This window comes from Lonchura striata, chromosome 3 (genome assembly GCF_050655825.1).
Source record: "Lonchura striata isolate lonStrDom1 chromosome 3, ASM5065582v1, whole genome shotgun sequence".
Taxonomy (NCBI): Eukaryota; Metazoa; Chordata; class Aves; order Passeriformes; family Estrildidae; genus Lonchura; species Lonchura striata.
The window spans coordinates 664,975-687,468 of record NC_140705.1 but is presented as its reverse complement, the minus strand read 5'-3'; the positions used below and the strand labels follow the sequence as shown (position 1 = coordinate 687,468).

At 60.0% G+C, this 22,494-nt stretch overlaps 2 protein-coding genes, 1 long non-coding RNA gene and 4 other non-coding genes across 9 annotated transcripts; 3 read left to right on the top strand and 4 right to left on the bottom strand.

Annotated features, from left to right (window-relative positions):
• Nucleotides 1–259: 259 nt before the first annotated feature.
• SLC5A6 (solute carrier family 5 member 6) lies at nt 260–5,906 on the bottom strand. Of its 3 annotated transcripts, none has more exons than XM_021545191.4 (16): nt 5,881–5,906; nt 3,550–4,003; nt 3,298–3,363; nt 3,168–3,219; nt 3,023–3,090; nt 2,775–2,929; nt 2,460–2,600; nt 2,244–2,373; nt 2,091–2,179; nt 1,906–2,018; nt 1,759–1,826; nt 1,507–1,593; nt 1,212–1,393; nt 1,027–1,130; nt 840–961; nt 260–732 (listed from the first exon to the last, which is right to left on the bottom strand). In XM_021545191.4, the coding sequence occupies exons 2-16, from the start codon at nt 3,877–3,879 to the stop codon at nt 583–585; spliced, it is 1,857 nt and encodes a 618-aa protein (XP_021400866.3). In that variant the 5' UTR covers nt 3,880–4,003; nt 5,881–5,906; the 3' UTR covers nt 260–582. The 3 variants fall into 3 exon arrangements, with proteins under 3 accessions (XP_021400866.3, XP_085430330.1, XP_085430329.1); XM_085574204.1 differs by having other exon boundaries at nt 3,550–3,702; XM_085574203.1 differs by lacking the exon at nt 5,881–5,906 and adding an exon at nt 4,931–5,065.
• Nucleotides 5,907–5,952: 46 nt separating this feature from the next.
• Nucleotides 5,953–8,711, top strand: ATRAID (all-trans retinoic acid induced differentiation factor). The gene is made up of 7 exons (XM_021545193.3): nt 5,953–6,284; nt 6,645–6,775; nt 7,080–7,151; nt 7,985–8,056; nt 8,121–8,242; nt 8,330–8,430; nt 8,528–8,711. Exons 1-7 carry the CDS (start codon nt 6,204–6,206, stop codon nt 8,630–8,632), a joined length of 684 nt encoding a protein of 227 aa, XP_021400868.3. The 5' UTR covers nt 5,953–6,203; the 3' UTR covers nt 8,633–8,711.
• Nucleotides 8,712–9,488: 777 nt separating this feature from the next.
• LOC144246097 (U1 spliceosomal RNA) lies at nt 9,489–9,652 on the bottom strand. Its single transcript, XR_013339783.2, has one exon. It is a non-coding gene; the product is annotated as a U1 spliceosomal RNA (small nuclear RNA).
• A 1,687-nt stretch (nt 9,653–11,339) lies between these two features.
• LOC146767748 (uncharacterized) lies at nt 11,340–14,336 on the bottom strand. The gene is made up of 2 exons (XR_014953504.1): nt 13,934–14,336; nt 11,340–12,723 (listed from the first exon to the last, which is right to left on the bottom strand). It is a non-coding gene; the product is annotated as an uncharacterized LOC146767748 (long non-coding RNA).
• Nucleotides 14,337–16,511: 2,175 nt separating this feature from the next.
• LOC116183513 (U1 spliceosomal RNA) lies at nt 16,512–16,675 on the top strand. The gene has a single exon (XR_004148145.2). It is a non-coding gene; the product is annotated as a U1 spliceosomal RNA (small nuclear RNA).
• A 1,840-nt stretch (nt 16,676–18,515) lies between these two features.
• Nucleotides 18,516–18,679, bottom strand: LOC144246096 (U1 spliceosomal RNA). Its single transcript, XR_013339782.1, has one exon. It is a non-coding gene; the product is annotated as a U1 spliceosomal RNA (small nuclear RNA).
• A 3,467-nt stretch (nt 18,680–22,146) lies between these two features.
• Nucleotides 22,147–22,310, top strand: LOC116183514 (U1 spliceosomal RNA). The gene has a single exon (XR_004148146.2). It is a non-coding gene; the product is annotated as a U1 spliceosomal RNA (small nuclear RNA).
• Nucleotides 22,311–22,494: the final 184 nt, after the last annotated feature.

Genomic DNA, 22,494 nt, shown 5'->3' with positions numbered 1-22,494 from the left:
GGGGACACGGGGTCCTCGGCCCCACGTGGGACAGCGGGGCCAGCCCGGTGCTTGAGGAGACGGCGGCTCCTGGGGACACAGCGGTCCTGTGGCTCCGTGGGGACCCCACTGACTGGAAATATGGGGCACCCCACTCGCAGCCTGGGGTGACAGGGGTTCCGTGCCCCTCCGGGGAGCAGCAGGGACAGCCTGCTGCTGCGGGGGAGCTAGGGAGTCCCGGGGTACAGCGGGGCTGTTCCTTGGGACCCTCCAACACCTGTGCTCCAGAACCATTTATTGGGGGGACACCAAACACAAAGACTGGTGACAGGGGTTGCGGGGGCACCCTGAGGGGTCCGGGCAGCCTCCAGCCCTGGAGCGGTGTGTAAGGCACGTGGCTGGGCCGGGGGTACCAGACAATGTCCCAGCCTGGAGAGGGGGGCACTGCTCCAACACCCCCCAACCGTGGTCCCAGAGCCCCCTGGAGGGGCAGCCCACCAGTGTCCCGCCTGTTCTTTGGCTCGCCCCGGCTGTCTGTGGATGCCACACCAGGGCTTGAACCCCCCGAGCAGGGGGGTGGCCATGACCCCCGTGGTGGGGGTGTCAGAAGGAGGTTTCCTGCACGGCGTAGATGGGGGCAGCAGCACTGCGGATGTACCCGTGTCCCTCCTCCCCCTGCCAGTCGGGGCCAAGGGGGGCCAGGCCATTGGGCACCCCATGGCTCTTCTCCGTGGTGTCCGCATGGCCGGGGGCCTGTGGGGACAGAGCGGGGAGCAGGGAAGGCACAGAGGATGCAGCAGGGGCGGGGGGGTACCCTCCACGTCCCCCTCTCACCGCGGTGTTGGGAGTCCGTCCCTCACCTGGGCAGGGTCGCCTCCCCCGCAGCAGAGCCACCGCCGGATTTTGGGGGGCAGGCAGCAGAGCAGCCATGGCAGCACCGGGGAGATGGTGCGGGGGTCCAGGGCCGCTGCCGGCGTGGGGCCTGGGGGTGTAGGGCCATTAGTGGGGCAGGGGCAGCACGACAGCCCCCCACCACCCCACACTCACCGGTGAGCAGGCTGACCAGGACCCCCACCAGGATGACAGTGGTGGAGTTGTGGGCACTGTACCACATGTAGGACAGGCTGTAGAAGCGCTGCAGCCCCGTGGGGCTGGGGGACACGGGGTCAGGAGGTGGTGCAGCAGCAGCTCCCCACCCTGCACACCAGTCCCCGAGCCCCCGTCCCACCCACCTCGGAGGTGCTGGTGTGGGGGGCAGCAGCGTGGTAGCCAGGACAGTGCTGAGGTTGCCCACGGTGGGGAGTGTTGTGCTGTTGACTGGGGGGACCCCCTTGGCCCCCCAGCTTTGCAGGAAGCTGCCGATGCCTATCCAGAAGGCCATGGCCAGTCCGGCCAGCAGCCCCACGACAGCTCCCTGTGACGGGGCATAAAGAAGGGCACTGGCCCCTGTGCAGACTCGGGGTGCCCCACACCTCCCCACACACCCGCACGGGGCTGGGGGACGCTGGCGGGCCAGGGGACACTCACCGTGGGGTTGGCGCAGGGGAAGAACATGCCGAGGCAGAAGAGCCCCAGGAGCGGGCCCCCCACCATGCCGAAGATGCTGATGGCCGCCTGTGGGGACACGGCCTTCAGCACCAGCCTCACACCCCTGGGGTGCCACAGCCATGTCACTCACCCCAGCTGGAGTGCCAGAGCCAGGTCAGTCACCCCCCTGGGTGCCAGAGCCAGGTCACTCATCCCACCTGGGAGCCAGGGCTGCTGCAGCCCCGTGCCTACCTGCAGCACAGGTCCCAGCATGGAGGACACGTATGCCATCCCCAGGCACAGCAGCCCATAACCGAGAGCTGTGGAGGGGAGCGGGGAGTCATGGTAGTGCTGGGGACCCCCACCATGCCAGCCCCTGGCCACCCCCCATCCACTGACCCAGCAGCTTGGAGAGCAGCGTGGCCCGCGACTCCGACAACCCCGGGAAGTGCGGCCGCACCAGGTCCTCCATGGTCACCGTGGCCAGCGAGTTGAAGGCGGAGGAGATGGTGCTGGGGAGGAGAGGGAGCAGGAGGGGGCTCGGCCAGGACACCTGAGCCACCGCCCCAGGGCCGCCCACTCACCTGAGAGCTCCACTGAAGAGGCAGGCGACAAAGAGCCCGGGCAGCCCCGGCAGGTCCTGCAGCACGTCCATCACGAAGAACAGCACCAGCTGCGGCAGGAGGTCAGTGCAGGGCTTGGGGCAGCAGGAGACACGGGAGGGGCTCTAAACCCACCTGGTCAGAGGAGGCAGGGCGCCGGCTGGGCGCCAGTGGGTGCTCCAGGTTGTAGACGAACATGACGAGGCCAATGAGGCAGCTGAGGCAGAGCACAATCTGCTGGCAGGGGAACACGGCGTAGCAGGAGCTGCGGGCGCCGTGGGGCCGTCAGACACGGGCGGTGGCTGGGGGCCCATCCCGGCTGCGGGGACCCCCAGTCCCAGCCCCACTCACAGCTTGGCCTCCCGCTCGCTGCGGGCGCAGAGGTAGCGCTGCACCTGCGCCTGGTTCACCCCGTACAGCGACAGCATCATGAAGATCCCGCCCACGGACAGCGACCAGAAGGTGTGACGTTCCAGGGGGCTGGGGTCCAGGCTGTGGGAAGGACCGGGGGGGTCATGGTGACGGGTCCTCACTGGCACCCCATGCCCCGTGGGAAAGAGGATAACAGGGATTGACCACACCACCGCTCCAGGGTCCCTCTCCCCCACCCCGGGCTGCCCCAGGTGTCCCCAGAGCAGGACAGAGGTGTCCCAGGAGGTGACTCACTCAATGCCGGCGATCTTGCCCTCCTGCTCAGCCACGCGCCAGACACGGGCCATGCCCCCCACCCGCCATGCGCCCACCACGATGACGGCAACCTGCCCCGCCAGCATCACCAGCGTCTGGAACACATCTGTCCAGATGACGGCCTTCAGGCCACCCTGATGGGGACACACGGTGCCCGTCACCACAGGATGACAGTGCTCACCCTGGCACGGCAGGGGCACAGGGCACCTGTGGCAGCAGGGACTCACCAGCGTGGTGTAGAGTGTGCAGACCAGCCCCATGGTCAGCACCGCGCTCCAGAGGTCAAAGCCTGTCACTGGAAGTGGCAGAGGACGTTAATGGGGTGAGGGGCAGCAGCCCCCGGGCACAGCCCCACACCTGCCCTCATCATACCTGCGTTGAGGGCCAGCGCGGGCGCGTAGAGCACCACCCCCATGTAGATGACCTGGGGGGAGGGAGAGCAGTGCTGAGCCACGCCCAACGCCCCAAACTCCGCAGCCCCCACAGCCCCGGCTCCACTCACCATTTGGAAGATGAAGGTGATGGTGCCGAAGACCCGCACTGTCTTGTTGAAGCGCAGCTCCAGGTACTGAGAGGAGAGAGGTCAGAGCACCCGACTGCAGGGTGCTCTGTGCTCCCCGCAGTCCCCTGCCCTGCCCGTGTCCCCTCTGCCTGCCCTGTGTCCCCTCTGCCCTCCCCGTGTCCCCCCTGCTCTCCCATGTCCCCTCTGCTCTCCCCGTGTCCCCTCTGTTCCCCCCACGTCCCCTCTGCTCACCTCATAGGTGCTGGTGATGTGCAGACGGTAGAAGACAGGGATGAAGATGTGCGCCGGGATGAGCAGCCCCAGGAAATAGGAGCAGCCGAGGAACCAGTACTCGGTGCCAAAGCGAAAGATCTCAGCTGGCACGCCCAGGATGGCCACAGCTGACTGGAAGGAGGCCAGCAGGGACAGGGCGACGGGCAGGCAGCCCATGTCACGGTTGGCTAGCAGGAACTCCTGCACCGTGCGCTGCCGGTCGCCGCTCAGGGCGTAGAACAGCCCGATGGCCGAGGACAGCACCAGCAGCAGCGCGAAGATGCTGTAGTCGATGGCCGTGAACTCCATGGTGAGCGCGTCCCTGCGCCGCCCTGCCGCTGCCAGCGCTGCCCAGCCGCCCCCGCCCCGCCGGCCTCATGGGCGCACCTGAGCCCGGCAGCGCGTCTGACCGGCACCGGCCAGGCCCTGGCAGCTGCGGGAGGGACGTGTCAGTGCTGCAGGGAACTTCGCTCACTCTGTCTCAACCTCAAGGACCCAGAGTGGGGAAAGCGGCCAGTCCCTCCTCCTCCTCCTCCTCCCTCTGGGCTGGGCTTGGCCCCCCCTGGGCCACCCCACCTGCCCCGCTGAAGGAAACTGGAGAGTCTTCAAAGAGCGCCAAGACAATGGCTGCAAAAACAGTCCCACCCTGGCCCCCCACAGCACCGGCACCACCAGTCCCGGCAGAACTGGCCAAGCTCAACACAGCTGCCTCCGGTGCAGGACAGCCCCAGTCCCACCTGAGCCAAACCCAACACAACCACCCCCGGAGCTGAACAGCCTTCAGCCCGCAGTGCTACTCCCACCTGAGCCAAACCCAACCTGGCCCAACCACCCCAGCATTGCACAGCCCCACCAAACCCGGCAGCACCGGTCCCACCAGCACCAAAGGCAACGCAGCCCAACCCCTCCAGCAGCCCACGGCCCTGCCAGAACTGCCCCCGGTGCACAGGAAGGGACAAAGGGGAGCTGGCAGTCTCAGGGTTCTGGGCACCAGCCAGGTGGAGCAGACACCTGAGCATCCACCGTCTCTGGCACCCTCACCCCACTGAGGGGATTGCCCAGAGCACCCCGTGCTCTGCCCCCGCTCTGGCTCCTGTGGAACAGGAGGGGACAGACTGCTGCCCCTGCCTGCCCGCACACCCAGAGGACTGTGACTGCGGGCACCTGGGAGCAGCAGGTGCCACAGGGCTGTGGATACCCCCCTTTCAGGCCTGGGAGGGGGTGCAGGCTGCGGGGGACCCTCTGTTCCAGCAGGGCAGCGTTAGGGGCACAGGGAGGACAAGTCTGGACTGGGGGTGGCAGCCAGGGAGTGGCACAGTGCCCACCATGATCCCATCATGATCCCTGGAGGAATGCTTGCCTGGGAATGCTTGGTGGAATTAGGCTGAGCCCCTCCTGGCACCCCTGGCACAGCCTGCCTGGGCCTGCCTGCCACAGGGCCGGGGGCAGCTGAGCTGGCACGCGGTTCTGCAGTGGCGGCAGCGCCAGCAGCGTCTGGGTGGGGAATGGGGTGAGAGGGCAGTGTCTCGGCCGCTACCAGCCCTGGCCTGTCCCTGACCAGGACAGGCTCCACGTGCAGCAGCTCATGGCCAGGGTCCAAGGTCACTCCCCACATTCCCCCACGCAGACTAAACATGGGAGGTCACACCGCGTCCCCAGCGGGCACACCACAGCCCCAGCCTCCCGGACGGCCCTGGCCCAAGGTCCCATGCCCCACAGACCCCTCGGCGCCCCCGAGGCTCTGCTGCCTCCAGCGCTGCTGTCCCCGCACCCCCATCACCTGCCGGTCACAAGCCCTGCTGGCCCGGTCACCCACGGAGGGCCTGCTGCCCCCTCGCCCAGACGGTCCCGGAATGTGCCCCACAGGACGCGGCGGTGCCAGCCCGAGGCTCGGCTCTCGCAGCCCTGGGTGTCCCGCGTCCCCGCGGGTGAGCCCGCTGCCCGTCCTGCCGCGCCCAGCCAGCCTCCCGCGGTGCCCCGCTCCTCACGCTCCATCTCGCCCTTCCTTGTCACCCGGTGACCGCGGGGACGCCGCTCCGGCCGCCGCTGCCCAGCGCTGTGCCCGGAGCCCTCATCCCGGGGCTCTCAGCGGCTCTACTCGCCATCCCCGGCGTCCGCGGTGTCCCTAACACAGGGCTCTGCTCCCCGTCCCCGACGTCCGCATCCCGGGGTTCTGCTCCCCGTCCCCACTGTCGCCAGAGCCCCCATCCCGGGAGCCGGCCCCCCGGCCCCCGCTGCCCGCAGAGCGCCCGGTGCCGGTGGCGGGCGGCGGCGGTGACCTTGTCCCGGCGGCCCCGGTGCAACACTCACCGGCGGCGGCAGCACTGGCCCCATGTGCCGCCGCAGCCGGGGCGCGCCGGGATGACGCCGCGGGCAGGCGGGGCCGCTCCCGCCGCCGCTTCCGCACGGCCGCCGCCGACGGCGTCAGCGCGGGCCCCGCGTGGGGCTCCCGGCCCGATCCCCGGCCCGATCCCCGCCCCATCCCGGCCCTCGGGCGGTCACCGCGCCCCGGTGCCCCCGCTGCGGGGGCCCCTCCGCGGTTTGGGTCCAGAGGGCGCCCGGGCCGGGCCGGGGTGGGGAGAACGGGCACGGAGCTGCCGCCGCCGCTCGGGGCTCCCCGCCGTGGCGCGGGGATGCTCGGGGCCGGCGGGGCCGTGGGCGCGTTTGCGCTGCTGCTGCCGCTGCTGCTGCCCCGGGCCGCCCGCGGGGCCGCGGTGAGCAACGGGGACCGGGGTCGGGGTCACGGAAACGAAGGGAGGGCAGGAAACTGGGGGGCTCCGGTGGGTACGGGATGCCACGGAGGTCAGGGAGTGCCCGGAACGGGGTTGGGGGGTCAGGGGGCGGTGAGTCCCCGGTCGGGGATGTCGTGAGGTCGGGGGTGCCCGGCTTGGAGGTGCCCGGGCGTCAGGGAATCCGTGGGTTTCCCCGAGGCCGAGGAGGTTGTCCCTTAACGGGGAGCGGCGGTACCCGGGGCTCAGGTCAGCCCGGGGGTCGGGGACAGCCGGGGGTCGCGGGGGGCGGGAGATGGGGGTGCCCCTGTGCCGGCGCTGCCCATGGCCCTCCGACCTCCCCAGGTGTGCGGGCTCTGCCCGGGGCCGCCGCGGAACGGCTCCATCGTGGCCCGGTTCTGTCAGTCCCGGCACGACACCGAGAGCGACGGGCGCTGCTGCCGGGAGAGGGGCCCGACCCCAGGGCAGCTTCTGGGGTACGGGGGGCCCGGGGGAGAACGGGGATGCACAGGCTGGGGGTGAATCTGGGGTGCTGGGGGTCGGGGGCCATGTGATAGGGGTGCTCGGGGGATGGAGGGTGCCAGGATGGGTTTTTGGGTTCACAGGGGTGTCAGAGGAATGGCGGGGCTGGGGAATGCCTGGATGGAGCATCCTGGGTGGTGTTGGGGGGGAACCAGGTACAGACCAGGGCTGAGATGGGTGCTGGGGGTCACAAGAGCATCAGGGGAAAGTGTGGGGGACACACATGCTACTGTGTCCCCAACCACTGCTCCTTCCCAGGCTGGACCTGAGCAACTGCTCCCTGCACAGTGTTCCCCCGGGACTGGCCGAGGCCACCACTGCCATGGTCCTGTGAGTTCCCCTGGGCTCCCTCTGGCCCCTGCAAGGAGCTGGGGTGGGCTGGGAGAGTGGGTTGGGGCAGGTTTGGTGGGACATTCCCATGGGCCCAGGCCAGCACAGCCATACCCTGCTGGTCCCAGGGGCAGCGGCCACTCCCTGCCCTCGTGGCTGTCAGTCCACAGGGCCTGACCAAACAGAAACCATCCCCGTTTTCAAACAGGGAGCCCTGGGACCTGTCTGTGCCAGCAGCCTCACCCCTGTACCCAGCAGGAACATGGGACAAATCCTTCTGGAGCTCTGTCATGGTGCACATTGTCACAGGACAGCCCTCCAGTGGGGGCCCGTGCTGGCACGTGAGAGATGAGCCACATGGTCACATCTTGGCTTTTGGCACAGTCCTCATCCCCAGGCTGGAGAGACAGGAGCCAGGGAGGTGCCACGTCCAGGGCACTGGCAGGGCTCAGAGCTCAGTGTCCAAATGTAGCCCAGTGAGCCATGGTGGCCCTCAGGGCACCGTGACACCTCAGCTCGCCAGTGTTTTTGTTAATGACCAAGCGGTCCCTCACCGTGACACCTCAGCTCATCAGCGTTTCTGTTAATGACCAAGCGGTCCCTCACCGTGACACCTCAGCTCATCAGTGTTTTTGTTAATGACCAAGCGGTCCCTCAGCAGCTCCGCAGAGACCTTTGAGCCCCAGCTGTAGGGCTGCACTGCCAGGGCCTCGGGTGGGCAGGGGGGGTTGTGGGTGCTTGCAAACCGCTTGAGCTCAGTGAGGCGCTGGGGGTACCCCGGTGCTCGCCAGGCCAGGGGTGCCGGATGGGACTAAAGTTCCGTGTGCTCGCAGGGACCTGACTGAGAACCCGCTGACAGCTCTCCCCAGTGGTTCCTTCCTGGGCTTCACCCGCCTGCAGAGCCTGTGAGTGCTGGGGGGAGTCAGGGGCTGGGGTCACTGCGGTGCTGGTGCTGAGCTCTGCCCCCAGCGCGGTGCCGCTGACGCTGCAGTGCCCAGGCGGGAGTGATGCCTGGCAGAACGTGACGGTGGACAGGAGCAGCCGGCTGTGCCAGGGACAGAGGAACCCCTGCAACAGCTCTGTGGAACTCGGTATGGTGGGGGACTATGGCCCTGGCAGGGGTGCATGGGGCTGGCAGGGGCTGGCCTGGCCCCTGACCCCCTTCTCTGCTCTGCCAGCCTGGCTATGTCCTGAAAACTCAGTGTGTGCCCCTGACGGCCCCGGCCTCGTCCAGTGCCTCTGTGAGAGTCCCTTCCATGGCTACAAGTGCCTGCGTGAGGTGAGTGCCTGCGGGACTGAGCCTGTCTCTGGCTGGGCCCTGGCCGGAGCAGCAGGGACTGCAGGGAGCGGTGATGCTCACTCCTGGTTCCGGGCAGGGCCCATTCCCGATGCTTCTCTTTGGAGGAATCCTGGGCACTGTCACCGTGTCCCTGTCCCTGCTGCTGTGGGGCACCCAACGAAGGAAGGCCAAGAGCCCCTGAGCAGGGCAGGGGGCTGTGCTTGGGCTGGAAGCTCTGTGGCCAGGAAGGCTCTCAGGATCAATAAAGCTGCAGATCCTCAGTGTGTGTCCGTGTGGTTCCTTCCCAGGGAAAGGCTGGGTGTGTGGTGGAACCCACAGGAGGGGGGCATGCAAATTCCCACTGTAACAGATACATGTCATAACATCGGTTTTTCGCAAATATTAAAATGGATTTATATATGTAGTGTTAAAGTAACTTTGCTAAAAAGATGTAGTTTTAACTTACGTTCTTAGTTAAGCTTAGACATGGTAGGGAAATAGCTGATATCAGTGTGCTTGTGTTAAAATGCCTGCTTGGATGGGATAACATCCAGTGAACACAGGATATGAGAACACCCATTACAGATCTGCCAACGATCAGCACTCACTGTCTGAAGGCAGTGTGGACCAAACTGGAAGTGATAAAGAGAAGGAGCTAAAACCATGGCTGAGAAACACACATGCTCTAAAAAAGTGGACCCAAGGAAGGGTCATGTAAAATAGTTCCTGGAATATGTAAACTAGTTTCTGGATATGCTAAGGGTCTATGAACATGGAACAGGCTGATGTAAGGAAAAAGGCATCCCCGAAGGTGAAGGTGTGGTCTTGGTGGAGTGCCAAGATCCACTCGGCCGTAATAAACTTTGCTTTATGGTGTGTGTGTCGTCCTTGATTAAGCTTTAAAAATTTTCACAGGAGAGCGAACGTGTTTTTCGCAGCAACCCACCTCGCCTCCTTATGCTGGCATCAGACGCGGGGCCAGCTCCAAGAGAGCACCAGACCCAGAATTACATAAATCACTACCGTGCAGCTTGAACCTGTTATTAACCAAAGAAAACCAGGGGAGAGCGCGAACGCAGTCCCCCACTACCACAAATTATGCAGTCGAGTTTCCCGCATTTGGGGAAATCGCAGGGGTCAGCACACCCGGAGTGCAAGGGATGAGCCTCGCCCTGGGAAAACCACCTGCCTGATCATGGTGTCTCCCCTGCCAGGTAAGTATGCCTGCCTCCCGCCCCGCCCGCGCCGCCCGCCCGCCGCACGCCTCGCCAGCACACGGCCGCCCCGAGCCCGGCCCCGCTGCCCCGGCCCCGCGCACGCCCCGGCCCGCACGGCCCGGCCCGCACGGCCCGGCCCGCGCAGCGCCCGCGGACGCGCGAGGGCAGCGCGCTCTTGGCGCGGGCTGCGTCCCGGCATGCCGCGCGGCGCCGCCTCGTTTGCATGGACACGCCCCCGCAGCCCCGCCGCTCCCGGAGCCCCCGGGCCGGGCCCCGCCGGGAGCCCCGGGTGCCGCGGGGCCGCTGCCCCGAGCCCGCAGCGCCTCCCTCCCCTCGGGCCGGGCTCCGCTCCCAGCGCCGGCCGAGGGCTCAGCGGTCACGAGCTCCCGCTGCCGGAATTACCTTTTCCCCGGGTGCTCCCGGTCCCGCCGGGACCCTCCCGGTGCCTCCGGTCCGCACAGCCCGCCCCTCTCGGCTTCTCTGTGCCCTCCGACAAACGGTGAGCCGAGCGTGCGGCGTTCCCGGGAGAACCGCTCGGTCCCGGGCTCTGTCTGCAGGCACGGACACTAAAAAAGCTGCAGACTTCCATTCGAACCCCGAGATGTCACCTCCCCCTTGGAGCTGGATCTTCCCGCTCAAGGGCAAAGGAAAGGCGGCTCTGCTCACCCCCAGCGCTACGAGAGAACACGTCTGTCACACCAAGCCCCCGAAGCGCGTCCTGGGCTCCGGGAGCGGGGCCGGGAGAGCGCTGGGATTCGGGACAGCCCCGGGAACATCAGCGCCCCGGGCGCGGCGTTCCCGTCACTCTCGCTCCAGCCCATCCCGGTGATTTAGGCTTCTTCTCGGGGGCACCAGAGCGGCAAATTCAACCTGGCAATGACCCAAACTGTAAAAAGGAGCCTGTGAACATTTCCAGTCCTCTCTGGACCTCTCATCTTATCAGGGTTGGTCTTTTCTCACCGCTTGGACTCCCGGTTTCAGTTCAGCTTTTAGCAGACTCACGTTTCTCTCTTGCCCCAGGACTCCCCAAAGCCCAAACCAGTGACATGAGGGCACCTAAAACTTTCCCTGGCTGAATGGGCAGAGCTGCACTTTCCATGCATTTCCCAGAGGTGTAAGGAGCACTGGTGTCCTGGACAGCCAGGATGGATGGAGACAAGAGATCTCTGAAGTCAGGACTTGGAATATATGGTTTATTGCAAAGGGCGTAGTTAGGGGTTACAGACACCTGATGCTTCAGGGGAGGGTCACGGGTGTGGGATGAACTTTACATTTCAAGGGCTGAGACACAACATTCCATCTGACCCTTGGGCCTGTCTGTAGGCAGAGGGCATTGTTTAATCAAAGGGGGGATTGCCTTCAACTGCCTGTACTATTGTTTTCTAGTTGTTTAGTAACGAAGGTGTGGTATCTCAAAGCTTGTTCTCATTTCAATCTTGCTTACAGTTTCTGTATTTTCCAAATCTTTTGCCAGGCAATCATATTTATAAGGCTTTCCTATTTCATCTTCCCCAACATCTCCCCTGTGCTGATGAACAACTAAGACATTAGATACTGTCTTACTCGTTATTTTTTGCACACACTGAAGTATACAGGGTACTGCTACTACTTGTTCCGTCACGCAATGGCGCTGCGCACTCGCCTCAGAGGTTTTTGGACTGTGTCTTCCACTTGTGAAAAACGCCAATCACTTGGTTTTTAAAATTTTAAAAGTTTAATAACAATAAAATGGTCATAAAAATAACCATACAATTAGAGTAACAAAGTTTAGAGTTAGGACAATTACAAGACAATATAAAGCAAAGAATTATGGATGTCCGGATGCTCTCGGACACTAAGTCACGAAAAGCATGCCTTGTGAACAAAGGAATAACCTTAAAACAATACACTTGTTGCATATTCATACATCCTTTATGGTTATGCATATGTTCTATTCTAAACAAGAAACTCTGTCTGTTGTATGTCAACTGTTTCCTTTAATCCCCTTGCATCTTCGAGTCTGAGCAAGGCCTGAAGAAATTAGCTTCTTCTGATAAGAAGCCATAAATTCCTCTCCTTTGGAAGATTTAGGTGTTCATCAAAGCAAGTATCTCATACCTAAAAAAAAAAAACTTCCCCCACATACACAGTCTCTATTTTAACATTATGTTGTAACCTAAAACTACATTTAACACATTATGTAAGAGAATTAACAGCATAACTTTCTAACATTACACATATAATATTCACTGTAACATTTGCAAAAAGCCAAATCATAAATTATGCATTTTTCACACACTCAGATCATGTCTGGATCAACACTGCCAGGCAAAATGCTTTCCCTTCCTGCAGATAGAGCAGGGATCTGGCGCCTGTGCACGCCTTTTGCCCTCCGGGCAATTCCTCATGATATGGCCGGGTTTTTTACAGAAGTAGCAAGGTCCTGAAGGTACAGCAGCTTGCATAGCAGCCACAGCATTGCCTTGTCGCTGGGAGTTGAGATGCAAGGCAGCTAGGATTTCAGTAAGTTTTTCGTCTTGTGCTTCTGCTTGTGCTCTGAGAGCCCTTTCAATTTGTTCTCCTGGAGTTTTTCCAAGTTCATTTGCCTGAATTGTTGCCATGTGCTGTGGACTCTCAATGTTGTTGCAGGCATCAAGCATTTCAGGCAGTGTAGGTTTTTCTTTTCCCAGGGCTTTGATAACTCTTTTGCATTCTGCATTGGCGTTATTTTCAACAATGTCCCGTATAATTATTGGGCGAATGATATCATTATCACATTACCTTTCTGCTGCTTCGATTACCCGGTCCACAAACGTGGTGAACAGTTCAGATGACTCTTGGCTGATTAGAGTGTAGGCTTTTTCGAAAGTTCCTGCAGGCTGAATTTTTAAAAAGGCTCTGTAAGCCATCTTTTTGATGTCATCCAACGCCATTCTGGGTAAATTCACTTGAATATAATTTTGATTATCAGGAGGGTCGCCCATTAGTTTAGACAAGGTGAGGGCACGAAGGTCTGCATCAGTACTTTGTCTGTAAGTGTCTAGGAGCCCTGTAAGCAGTCTCTTCCATTTGAGTTCCCATAGCATATATTGTGCATCTGTAAGAATCATACCAGCAAGATATTTACAGTCATTTGGTGTGAGTGTATGGCCTATCAGGGTAATTTTCAGCAGTTGCTTGAAATATGGAGAGCAAATACCATTGTCCCTTATCTCTTGATGCAATTCTTTCACCTCATCAAATGTGATAGTTGTCCACCTTCTAGAACCACCCACTTGGTGGCTGAATATCACAGGCGTAGGTAAAGCATTTAGACTTTCCTCTTCACAAATGTCACGTCTGACTTCATGCCACTCTGTCAGTTGAAGATTGTAAAAACATTTCTGGGAATTTTCTAAATGTGGGACTATTGGTGGTGAATTTTTAGGGCTCGGTGTCTTATTTTGGGTTAAGAAATAAGTGCCAGACTCTGGAGGGACTTTAGAGATGTTTGGGAACAGCCTTAGTTCTTTTTCGGAACTTCTTTGCATTGGGTTAAAAGGGTTGGCATTTGCAGGGGCAAAGTGGCTCTCTGTCCATGCTGTATTTGTTAAAGCAGCTGTCATATTCCGCCCTCCCCCTGCTCGCTGCAGGGTTTGCGTGCCTGGCTGTGGCTGTGCGGGGGAACCGTGACACGAAGGTGCCAGGAGCGGGGAGGGCGAACGCGAGGCCGGGCGGGTGAGGGGCAGCGGCTGCGGAGGCAGGGGGGATACAGCCGGAGGGGACGGGGCTGCCGTGATGCCGCTGGAGCCCGGGGGAGGAACCGCGCTAACCGGTTCAGCAGGGATGAACCGGACGGTGGGAGCGGCCGTGGGGTCCGGTGCGGGGGCTGGGGCCGGGGGAACCGGTGCCGCGACCGCGAGGGCTGCGGCGGCAGGGGTGAACGGAGCCGCGGATGCCGAAACCGCGTGGCCCGGCGGGGAGGCGGGGCCCGTGCCCCGTTCCGCACCCGCGCAGGGATGGAGCGGATTTTCAGCAGCAAACAGCTCCGCCAAGGCCCTGCACGCCGGGACCAGCTCAGCGGCAGCCCTGTCCCGGCGGGAGATATTATTAAAGAGTCTATTTCCAACTGTGTCCCAAAAGTCCCTGGTAAAGACGGCTGAACGTTCAGCATTCGGGAAGTTAACTAAAGTCCATTCTAAAAGGTTTTTTAGCTCTTGCTTAGGTAATGTGTGGTTGCTGCAGCTTAATAAATGCTTAAGTTGCTTATAGAGATCTCGGTCGTGGGCAGAGTGCGTTTGCCCCATTCTTACACCGGCGGGGCTCACCTCGGTGTCGCAGAAGCAGGGTCCTCGCTCACAACTCCGCCGTGGGCGGCTGGCCAGGACGCGGGTTGAGGTTCCCCTGAGAGCTCCGGGTTCAGGCGTCGCTCGGCAGCGGCTTTCCGCGCTCGGAAATCTCCGCTGACCGGAGCCGCAGCGCGGGCGGCGCAGAGCAGCGCTCGCCGCGCTCGGGCTCCGCAGCGTCGCTCCGGTCTCTGCCGGCCGGGGCGCTCGGGACGGACGGAGACGAGAGGACTCGGCAGTCAGGTCTTGCAGTGTACGGTTTATTGCAAAGGGCGCGTGGGGCCCTGCAGCCCTCGGAGCAGCCCCAGGAGCACGGGCGGGGAGAGGGAGCGCAAAAGAGAGCGAGCAGGGCCGGGAGAGGATCCCCAAAAGCCCGCGGGGCCCCGGCACGTCTTATCACGGGCTTCAGAGCGGGCAGCGAACAACGTCGGGCCAATGGGACTGCAGATACATGATGCTCCAGGGGAGGGTCACGGCTGTGGGATGAACCGTACGCTGGGGGAGAGCCAGAACTTTCCACCTGACCCTTGGGCCTGTGTGTAGGCAGAGGGCATTGTTTAATCAAAGGGGGGATTGCCTTCATCTGCCTGTACTACTGTTTTCTAGCTGTTTAGTAACGAAGGTGTGGTATCTCTAAGCTTGTTCTCATTTCAATCTCGCTTACAGTTTCTGTATTTTCCAAATCTTTTGCCAGGCAATCATATTTATAAGGCTTTCCTATTTCATCTTCCCCAACACAGAGGAATATGCAAACCAGACAGAGTCCTTTGGGATAATTAATTGTGCATTTACCTTGCACAGCAAACCCTGCCTGAGCAGTGGCAAAGAGCACTCGGGCACGTTGAGAAAGCGATGGGGTAATTTTGTGTTCCCAGTCCTGAATTCCATGGGATGTCTGAGGGATTTCCTGCCCTGAAGTTTTTCCTGCCCTGAGGTTTTTCCTTCCCTGAGGGATTTCCTGCTACTGCAGTGTTCTGGTTTGATGCTGGTGTAATGTTAGTGTCTTTATTAAAATACACTTTTAAAAAATAAATATTGTGAGATGTAATCAGAAATACAGCAGAGCAGGTTTAAATTTAAACATAAAGGGGAAAACTTTATGAAGTTACTATTATTATAATAAAAGACACAGAATTTGGAATGAAAACTGCTTAAAACACTCCTCCTCCCCCTACTTAATTTTTAACAAATTACAGTGAGATAAAAACTTGGATTCATGATCACGGTACTACTTTTTATATAATTAATTTTTAGTTTATTAGGGGAGAGAATTTTTATTGTACTATAGACATTTAGGAAATATAATTGTAATTTTTCTGTGTTTCTATGTTATACATAGTAACTGCTTGGACAAACTTTGGTTTTGTGACACTCTTTTTTCTATGCTACAGTGGTTTTACTACTGTGTATGGAAAAAAACTACTATTTTTCTAACAGTCTGTCCATACAGACTGTTTTTCTAGTCTGTAGAATATAAAGTTTTTCTAAGAATTCTTGTTTTTAACCTCCTGTGTTCTCAAGAGCATATCCATATGTTCAGTGGTCACTTTAAGTACTAATATCTAAAACTAAACACTAATTAGTTTAACTCTTAACTTCTTTAAAAACTTCACTTCCATTTCAAACTATGACATGCAGCAACAATGACCTTTCACTCCAAGGTCCCTCACAGCCAGTAACTTCGGAACAAGATATCCCAGTATCCACTGGAAAATCCACGGCTCCATTTCCCAGCTTAAGTGGAACCAAAGGATTGGCCCGGGAGAGAGGAGATGCCTGCGGCCCCCTTCAGCCCAGCCCCGTCTCTTCCCCTTCTGATTTCTCCTTCTGTCCAGGCTCAGCCCATCCTGCCTGCAGCCCAGCCCGTGATATTTTGGAGGGAGTTAATCCCAGCTCACGAGCTGGTCCCTGCAATGGGCCTCGCCTTCTGCCCCTGCGCCGCCCCGACCACAGATTGGGTCATTTCTTTCGGCCCTTCTCCTGCACTTCTTCCCACGGCTGCAGCAGCACCTGGGAAATCCCCATCCCCTCTGCTCCTCGTCTTTTCCGGAGTTCCTATCCCAGAGCGGGCACGGGCTGCGGGGCAGCACCGTGCTAAACCGCGCCGAGCGTGCCTCCCGTGCCGGCTCTGGATCCGATCGGAGTCCGGCTCCGTTCACGGTCCGGCTCCGTTCGGGAGGATCCGAACCGGGACCGGGAGGGACGGGACGCTCCGCCGCGCCGCCAGGGGGCGCTGCCACGAGGGGGCGGGACCCGCGGCGGGTGCCGGGGAGGGGCGTGGCCATGCAAATCACAGCGGGGAGGGGCGGGGCGGCGCAGGCACGCATTGTGGGCGTGTCCATGCAAACGAGGCGGCGCCGCGCGGCATGCCGGGACGCAGCCCGCGCCAAGAGCGCGCTGCCCTCGCGCGTCCGCGGGCGCTGCGCGGGCCGGGCCGTGCGGGCCGGGCCGTGCGGGCCGGGGCGTGCGCGGGGCCGGGGCAGCGGGGCCGGGCTCGGGGCGGCCGTGTGCTGGCGAGGCGTGCGGCGGGCGGGCGGCGCGGGCGGGGCGGGAGGCAGGCATACTTACCTGGCAGGGGAGACACCATGATCAGGCAGGTGGTTTTCCCAGGGCGAGGCTCATCCCTTGCACTCCGGGTGTGCTGACCCCTGCGATTTCCCCAAATGCGGGAAACTCGACTGCATAATTTGTGGTAGTGGGGGACTGCGTTCGCGCTCTCCCCTGGTTTCCTTTGGTTAATAACAGATTTAATTACTGATTCTATGGGTTAGGGGATGCCAATTTTCAGTCACTGCGTCGCGGTACTCGCTGTGTTTTCGTACGGGTGATAAATTTTCTCCCAGCGGCCGTTTCACTCTCTGCCCGCCTGTGGCCGCCGCTGTCCCGTCCGTGCAGGAGCGGCAGAAATTCGCAGCCCCTCAGGAGCAGCCGGGCTCCGTCTCTTCTGGCTCCCGGCTCCCGGCCGAGCGGCGCTCGAAGCGGCCCCGGCCCGGCCCGCCCGAGCAGAGACTCGGGTTTGCCTTTACGGCAGACTCCGCACCCCGCTCCCCACGGTGGGACGGCTGGGAGGAGAGGTTCCGTCCAGCTCGGGTTTGGACAACTGATACCCAGAAAGCAAACAGAGCTCAGCAGCACCTTCGGAGGCTCGGTGAGCAGGTATTCTTTATTACGGCGTGCCGGGTGCATGAGGGATAACTCCCGCCTTTCCTTGGTTTTGAGAGGAAAGATGCACGCTAATGTCTTTACAAATAATTTTATGGGTAAAGCTATGGGTGGTAACGTATTTAAAATGGGTCCGAATGTCAGTGCTGACTTTGGGCAGCAGGTTTGTTGCAGAGCCCAGACAGCTTGGCTGCACAAGGGTCTGCACAAGGCTGAGCTTCTGAACTTTGGGTAAAATCAGGAGTTCAATGGGGGAATATGTGGTAAGTGGGTCGGGAAGGCTGCACCTTCCTGGTACCCCAGCCACTGGGGAAAGGAGGAAGACAGTGTGCAGCTGGGAGTTCGGATAAATGGAGGCTGCACCCTCCAAAAACCTGAGAGAGAAAACCATGCCGACATGCATTCCGTTGGACTCTCTGCCTTTATTCGAATATAGTTGAAGAACTCCTCTGTCTCCTTTTTGGACATAAGCCTCTGGCGTTTGCAGATTTTTCTGACAAAGTTACTTCCCTTATCTAGCATTACAGCATGTTTATTCATTTAATTTCTAAGACATCATTTACATTTTCTTAAAAATGCTTTTCATAACTTCGCCTACTCATTTTGAGATATTTCATGGTCTCTGCTGTTATCTTGCATCATAAACAGTTCCTGACACGGTTTTCTAGTGGTCATTCCGAAGCTGACTTGCCTTGGCTCTGGCAAACTTTATCTTGGGAGCTCCTCTTTTCTCGTTAGCTCCACCGCTTGTCCTCTTCAGCTGGGTTTTTGTATATTCGCAGCTAAAAGCGTCCTTTGTTGTGCTATCTCGTTTGTTACAGTTAAGCATAACACTGTACGCAGTTTCTTCTATTCTGCAAGAAAGGGGATGAATATCCTTTCATATCAACTCTCATGGCTCACAAGGACGTGTCAAATTCCTGGCGCTGGAAGTCGGTCCAGCAGCACTCTCAGACTCAATAGGTGTGATCCAGACAGCGACCACCGAGTGGGACCGGCATCTCCACATCTTCAGACTAGCGGGGACCCGCTCGGAACCGCTCCGCGCCAGGAGTTTCCCTGGGCCCGCAGACCCGGGGTGGGACAGACCGGGACCATCCCGGCCCCAGACAGGCAGCCCGGAGCCCCCCTCGGGAGCCGCTCTCCAATTCCAGCAGGGAATAACCCGGGCACGGCAGCGCTTCTTTGAGGCGGGCATGGTGGGAGATGCTTCAGGACCCCGGCTACCCCTAAGCACCGTACCCGGGCCGGGACAGGGATACTCTGGCTGCCTCCACTCTTCACTCGGTTCAGCGCCGTCCCCCTAACACAACAGCTGCACCATCACCGCTAGCACAGCCGGAGATCCAAAGACCTGAAACGCTAAATGACATTTGAGAGCTCTGTTTTTGACCAGCAAGACCAGGGGAGAGCGCGAACGCAGTCCCCCACTACCACAAATTATGCAGTCGAGTTTCCCGCATTTGGGGAAATCGCAGGGGTCAGCACACCCGGAGTGCAAGGGATGAGCCTCGCCCTGGGAAAACCACCTGCCTGATCATGGTGTCTCCCCTGCCAGGTAAGTATGCCTGCCTCCCGCCCCGCCCGCGCCGCCCGCCCGCCGCACGCCTCGCCAGCACACGGCCGCCCCGAGCCCGGCCCCGCTGCCCCGGCCCCGCGCACGCCCCGGCCCGCACGGCCCGGCCCGCACGGCCCGGCCCGCGCAGCGCCCGCGGACGCGCGAGGGCAGCGCGCTCTTGGCGCGGGCTGCGTCCCGGCATGCCGCGCGGCGCCGCCTCGTTTGCATGGACACGCCCCCGCCGTGGCAGCGCCTGTTCGGGTCCCGGGCGCTCCCGCCGGCCGTGCCCGGGGCTGCGCGGTCTCCGTGCCCGCCGGTCCCGGAGCGTCACCCGGCCGGCTCCAGCGCTGCCTCTCCTTCCCGGGCTGGTCCCTCGTTTGCCCGGTCCCGCCGAGCGCTGCCGGCCCGGGTCGGTCCCTCTCCTGTGCCGGCGCTGTGGGGCAGGCACGGCCGCTGGTGTGTCCGCTGGCCTTTGGCACGTCACTGCTGGGCAGGGCGACTCGCATTACCTTGCTCACCTCCGGGAGCTGCGGCACCCGGGCCCCTGGTGCCCGGGAGCTCAGGGACCCTCATCACCGCAGCCCCGGTGTCCCATTGCCGCTATTTGTCTGCTTGGGCACGGGCTGCGCAAGGACGGACGGCCTCCAGTCAATGTCCTTCCCCCTTCTCTCCTCTTCCCATCCCTTCCTGCACTCAGGATTGCTCCTCTGCCCTGTCTGCCGCATCCAAACCTTGTTTCTGGACTCTCACCGTCCAGTTTGCTTCCAGGCTGGATCAGCTGAACCTTCAGAGCCACAAACACGGACAGTGACAAACCCAAAGAGACCTTGACGCCGCCCCAGCAGGCTCCTTCCTCATTCTCCATGTTCAGAAGCCGTTGCTACCCATCTGAAAGCTTTGCTCCAGGTCTTCCACTCAGCGGGAGAAGTTCGTGTTTGATTTTGTGAAGGGGCATTTCTGCTCTCTGCCTTCGTTCTGCACATGGACAGCACGTGCCACAGTCTTGCACAGGGATCCCAAAGCCACGAGCAGCCGGCGTATCCCTGAGACCCCAGCCAGCAGGGAGAGCAGAGCAGCTGGGCCGTGGTGCTGGCTCTGTGGGCTCACGGGAGCTGCTGGCTCTGGGGTGAAATGAATACCGCTGTTTGATGGCCCCTTGCTTCCCCGTGGAGGGTGCAGGGGCATTTCCATGGCACTGTGTGCTCGTGGCTGTTTTTATTGGACACAAAGTAAGTACACAAACATTTGGTAAGTTTAAAGGCTAAAAAAGCATTTTATTCGGGTATCTGAATTTATAGAATTCTAGAGGCGGCTCTGGATTGGAGGATGGAATTACCACCTCTCCAGCCACACTGGTCAAACCAGCAGTCCATCAATTCTCTCGTCTCACAAAGAAGAATGCAAAACAACCATTATTTACATGAATAGTGTGTGAGAACTCCAGTAGAAATATGCAAACAGATCAGAAAACTGAAGAAGTTTTATGAGAACTTTAAGGCTTTCAAAAGAACTATAAAAGAAAACACTTCTAAAAATCAGGACAACACGCGGTCGTCCCCTCCACAGGCACCTGCTCTCACTGTGCTGCTGGCAGTGCCCCGACCCCGCGGGCTGGGGGTGGCTGGGCTGTGCCCCTCTGTGCACGGAGCTCGTGGGTGCCAGCCTGTGGCCTGTGCCCGCAGCGGTACAAGCTGTCACCACCCAGCGAGGTCCCTGCTGCCCTGCCAGTCTCCAGGAACCCTGTGTCCCTTTCCCTTCGCAGGGGTGAATCATGATTTTAAAAGGATTAAAATGTTAGCTGAGGGTTACAACCAATTCTTATCGAAGTTAGATGTGTGGGAAGCCAGCACATCCCTCTGCTGCCCTGGCTGTCTCCAGAGCCTGGCAGAGGGTTCAGAGACCTTGGCACGAAGTCAAAAACACCTGTGGCTTCCATTTTAGCCCATAGGGAAAAACTGCCAAGTCTGTGTGAGGAACTACAAGCCACAAGGGTTTGTGTAGTGTGTGAGTTAAATTAACACAGGGTGAAAAAGTAGAATTTTAGGGTTTTAAAATAAGGGGTTCAAAGGGACAAGATGGAGGGGTTTGGGTGTGTCCTGCCCTCCTTCTCCTTGCCCTCCATGTCTTGTTGTGATGGTGACACTTTTCTGTTGGTTTGAGACTCACTGTCCAACATAAATGATAGATATTGGCACATTATTGTAAACATAGTACATGCAGTTTTTAGTATAAAATGGTAACACCACCCAAGGGGGTGGGAGTCTGCTGCAGCCTGAACTGCTGGACAGACCGCAGCTCCTTGGGAAAGAATGTTATAGATAAGAGAAAATAAACAACCTTGAGAAGCCAACCCTGTGTGTTCTGACTCCTTCTTTGGCTGTGGGGCTGGGAGAAAAAGACTTTTTACAATCTCAGGGTCATCTTAACCGCAGAACCCCGAGAAGACACACCAGCAATAGGTTAATGATTATTAGATGCTTAAGCTAAAGCTAATTGTTGCAGTATGAGCTTATTTGTAGAAGGAAGTGGAGCAAGTGAACTCTTATGGGAACACATTGAAACCAGCAGAACAATGCCCAGCACCTGGACCCTGTGTCAATCCAGCACGAAGCAAGGGGCCTTGGACCGTGCCACAGGGTCACAGGGACCTGATGAAGACTTTCCTGACTTCATCCCTGGCACCACTGACCCAGTTTGAGATCACAGACCCAATTCAAGAGAAGAACTGCGCATACATGAAGGACTAATAACCTCATTTTAATACCGAGCGGGGATGGGAGGTGCCAGTGTTATGGGTATGTATTAATTTGGGAAATAAATAAAAGGCAAAAATCCTCGTGCAGAGCGTTCACGCATTTCGGGAAGGATCCCCCCTCCGCCCCCGTGCCGCCCGCCGGTGTAATAAACATACCGCTTTCTTTCATGGACTATTTAGAGAGTCCTTACCATGGTTTTCGGTTTCAACGACTCAGGGTGGGCCAGCAGCGGAGCTGTGTCCCCGAGACACACCGGGTCACCCCCGGCCGCAGCCCCTGCGCTGCCCCACGGCTCCTCTCCTGTGCTCGGTCCCATGGTGGCCGCGCTCTGCCGTTGCTGCGGCTCTAGCCCGGCCCCGCTGTGCTCTGACACCGAGTCCTAAACAGCCCCGGGACCGGGACCCGAACCGGCACCGGGACCGGCAGCCGGTTCCGGTCAGCGAGGGGGCCGGGCAGCAGAAGCGGCGATAGCGGTGAGTACCGCTAAGTGGGCGTGTCCATGCAAACGAGGCGGCGCCGCGCGGCATGCCGGGACGCAGCCCGCGCCAAGAGCGCGCTGCCCTCGCGCGTCCGCGGGCGCTGCGCGGGCCGGGCCGTGCGGGCCGGGCCGTGCGGGCCGGGGCGTGCGCGGGGCCGGGGCAGCGGGGCCGGGCTCGGGGCGGCCGTGTGCTGGCGAGGCGTGCGGCGGGCGGGCGGCGCGGGCGGGGCGGGAGGCAGGCATACTTACCTGGCAGGGGAGACACCATGATCAGGCAGGTGGTTTTCCCAGGGCGAGGCTCATCCCTTGCACTCCGGGTGTGCTGACCCCTGCGATTTCCCCAAATGCGGGAAACTCGACTGCATAATTTGTGGTAGTGGGGGACTGCGTTCGCGCTCTCCCCTGGTTTTGCTGGTCAAAAGTAGATTAATCTCATGGGGAACGTTTTCTTCAGGAGCGCTGATCGTTGCTCGGTCTTGTGTGTTCCGGGGCAGTTAATCGGCATCTGTCCGGAGCAGTCCGGGCTGGTGGCCAGCCTGACTCCACCCGGACTCTGGTACTCGCCTGCCCCAGCATCTCCGGCCGCGCC

Bases quoted from the DNA above. Each gene is read 5' to 3' on its own strand.
- SLC5A6 (XM_021545191.4), bottom strand. From the start codon at position 3,879: ATGGAGTTCACGGCCATCGACTACAGCATCTTCGCGCTGCTGCTGGTG. The intron at 2,930-3,022 runs GTGAGTCCCTGC...TGTCCCCATCAG, and splicing joins GCACACTCTACACCACGCTG to GGTGGCCTGAAGGCCGTCAT. The intron at 1,131-1,211 runs GTGGGTGGGACG...CGTGTCCCCCAG, and splicing joins CCCACACCAGCACCTCCGAG to CCCCACGGGGCTGCAGCGCT.
- ATRAID (XM_021545193.3), top strand. From the start codon at position 6,204: ATGCTCGGGGCCGGCGGGGCCGTGGGCGCGTTTGCGCTGCTGCTGCCG. The intron at 7,152-7,984 runs GTGAGTTCCCCT...GTGTGCTCGCAG, and splicing joins GCCACCACTGCCATGGTCCT to GGACCTGACTGAGAACCCGC. The intron at 8,431-8,527 runs GTGAGTGCCTGC...GGTTCCGGGCAG, and splicing joins GCTACAAGTGCCTGCGTGAG to GGCCCATTCCCGATGCTTCT.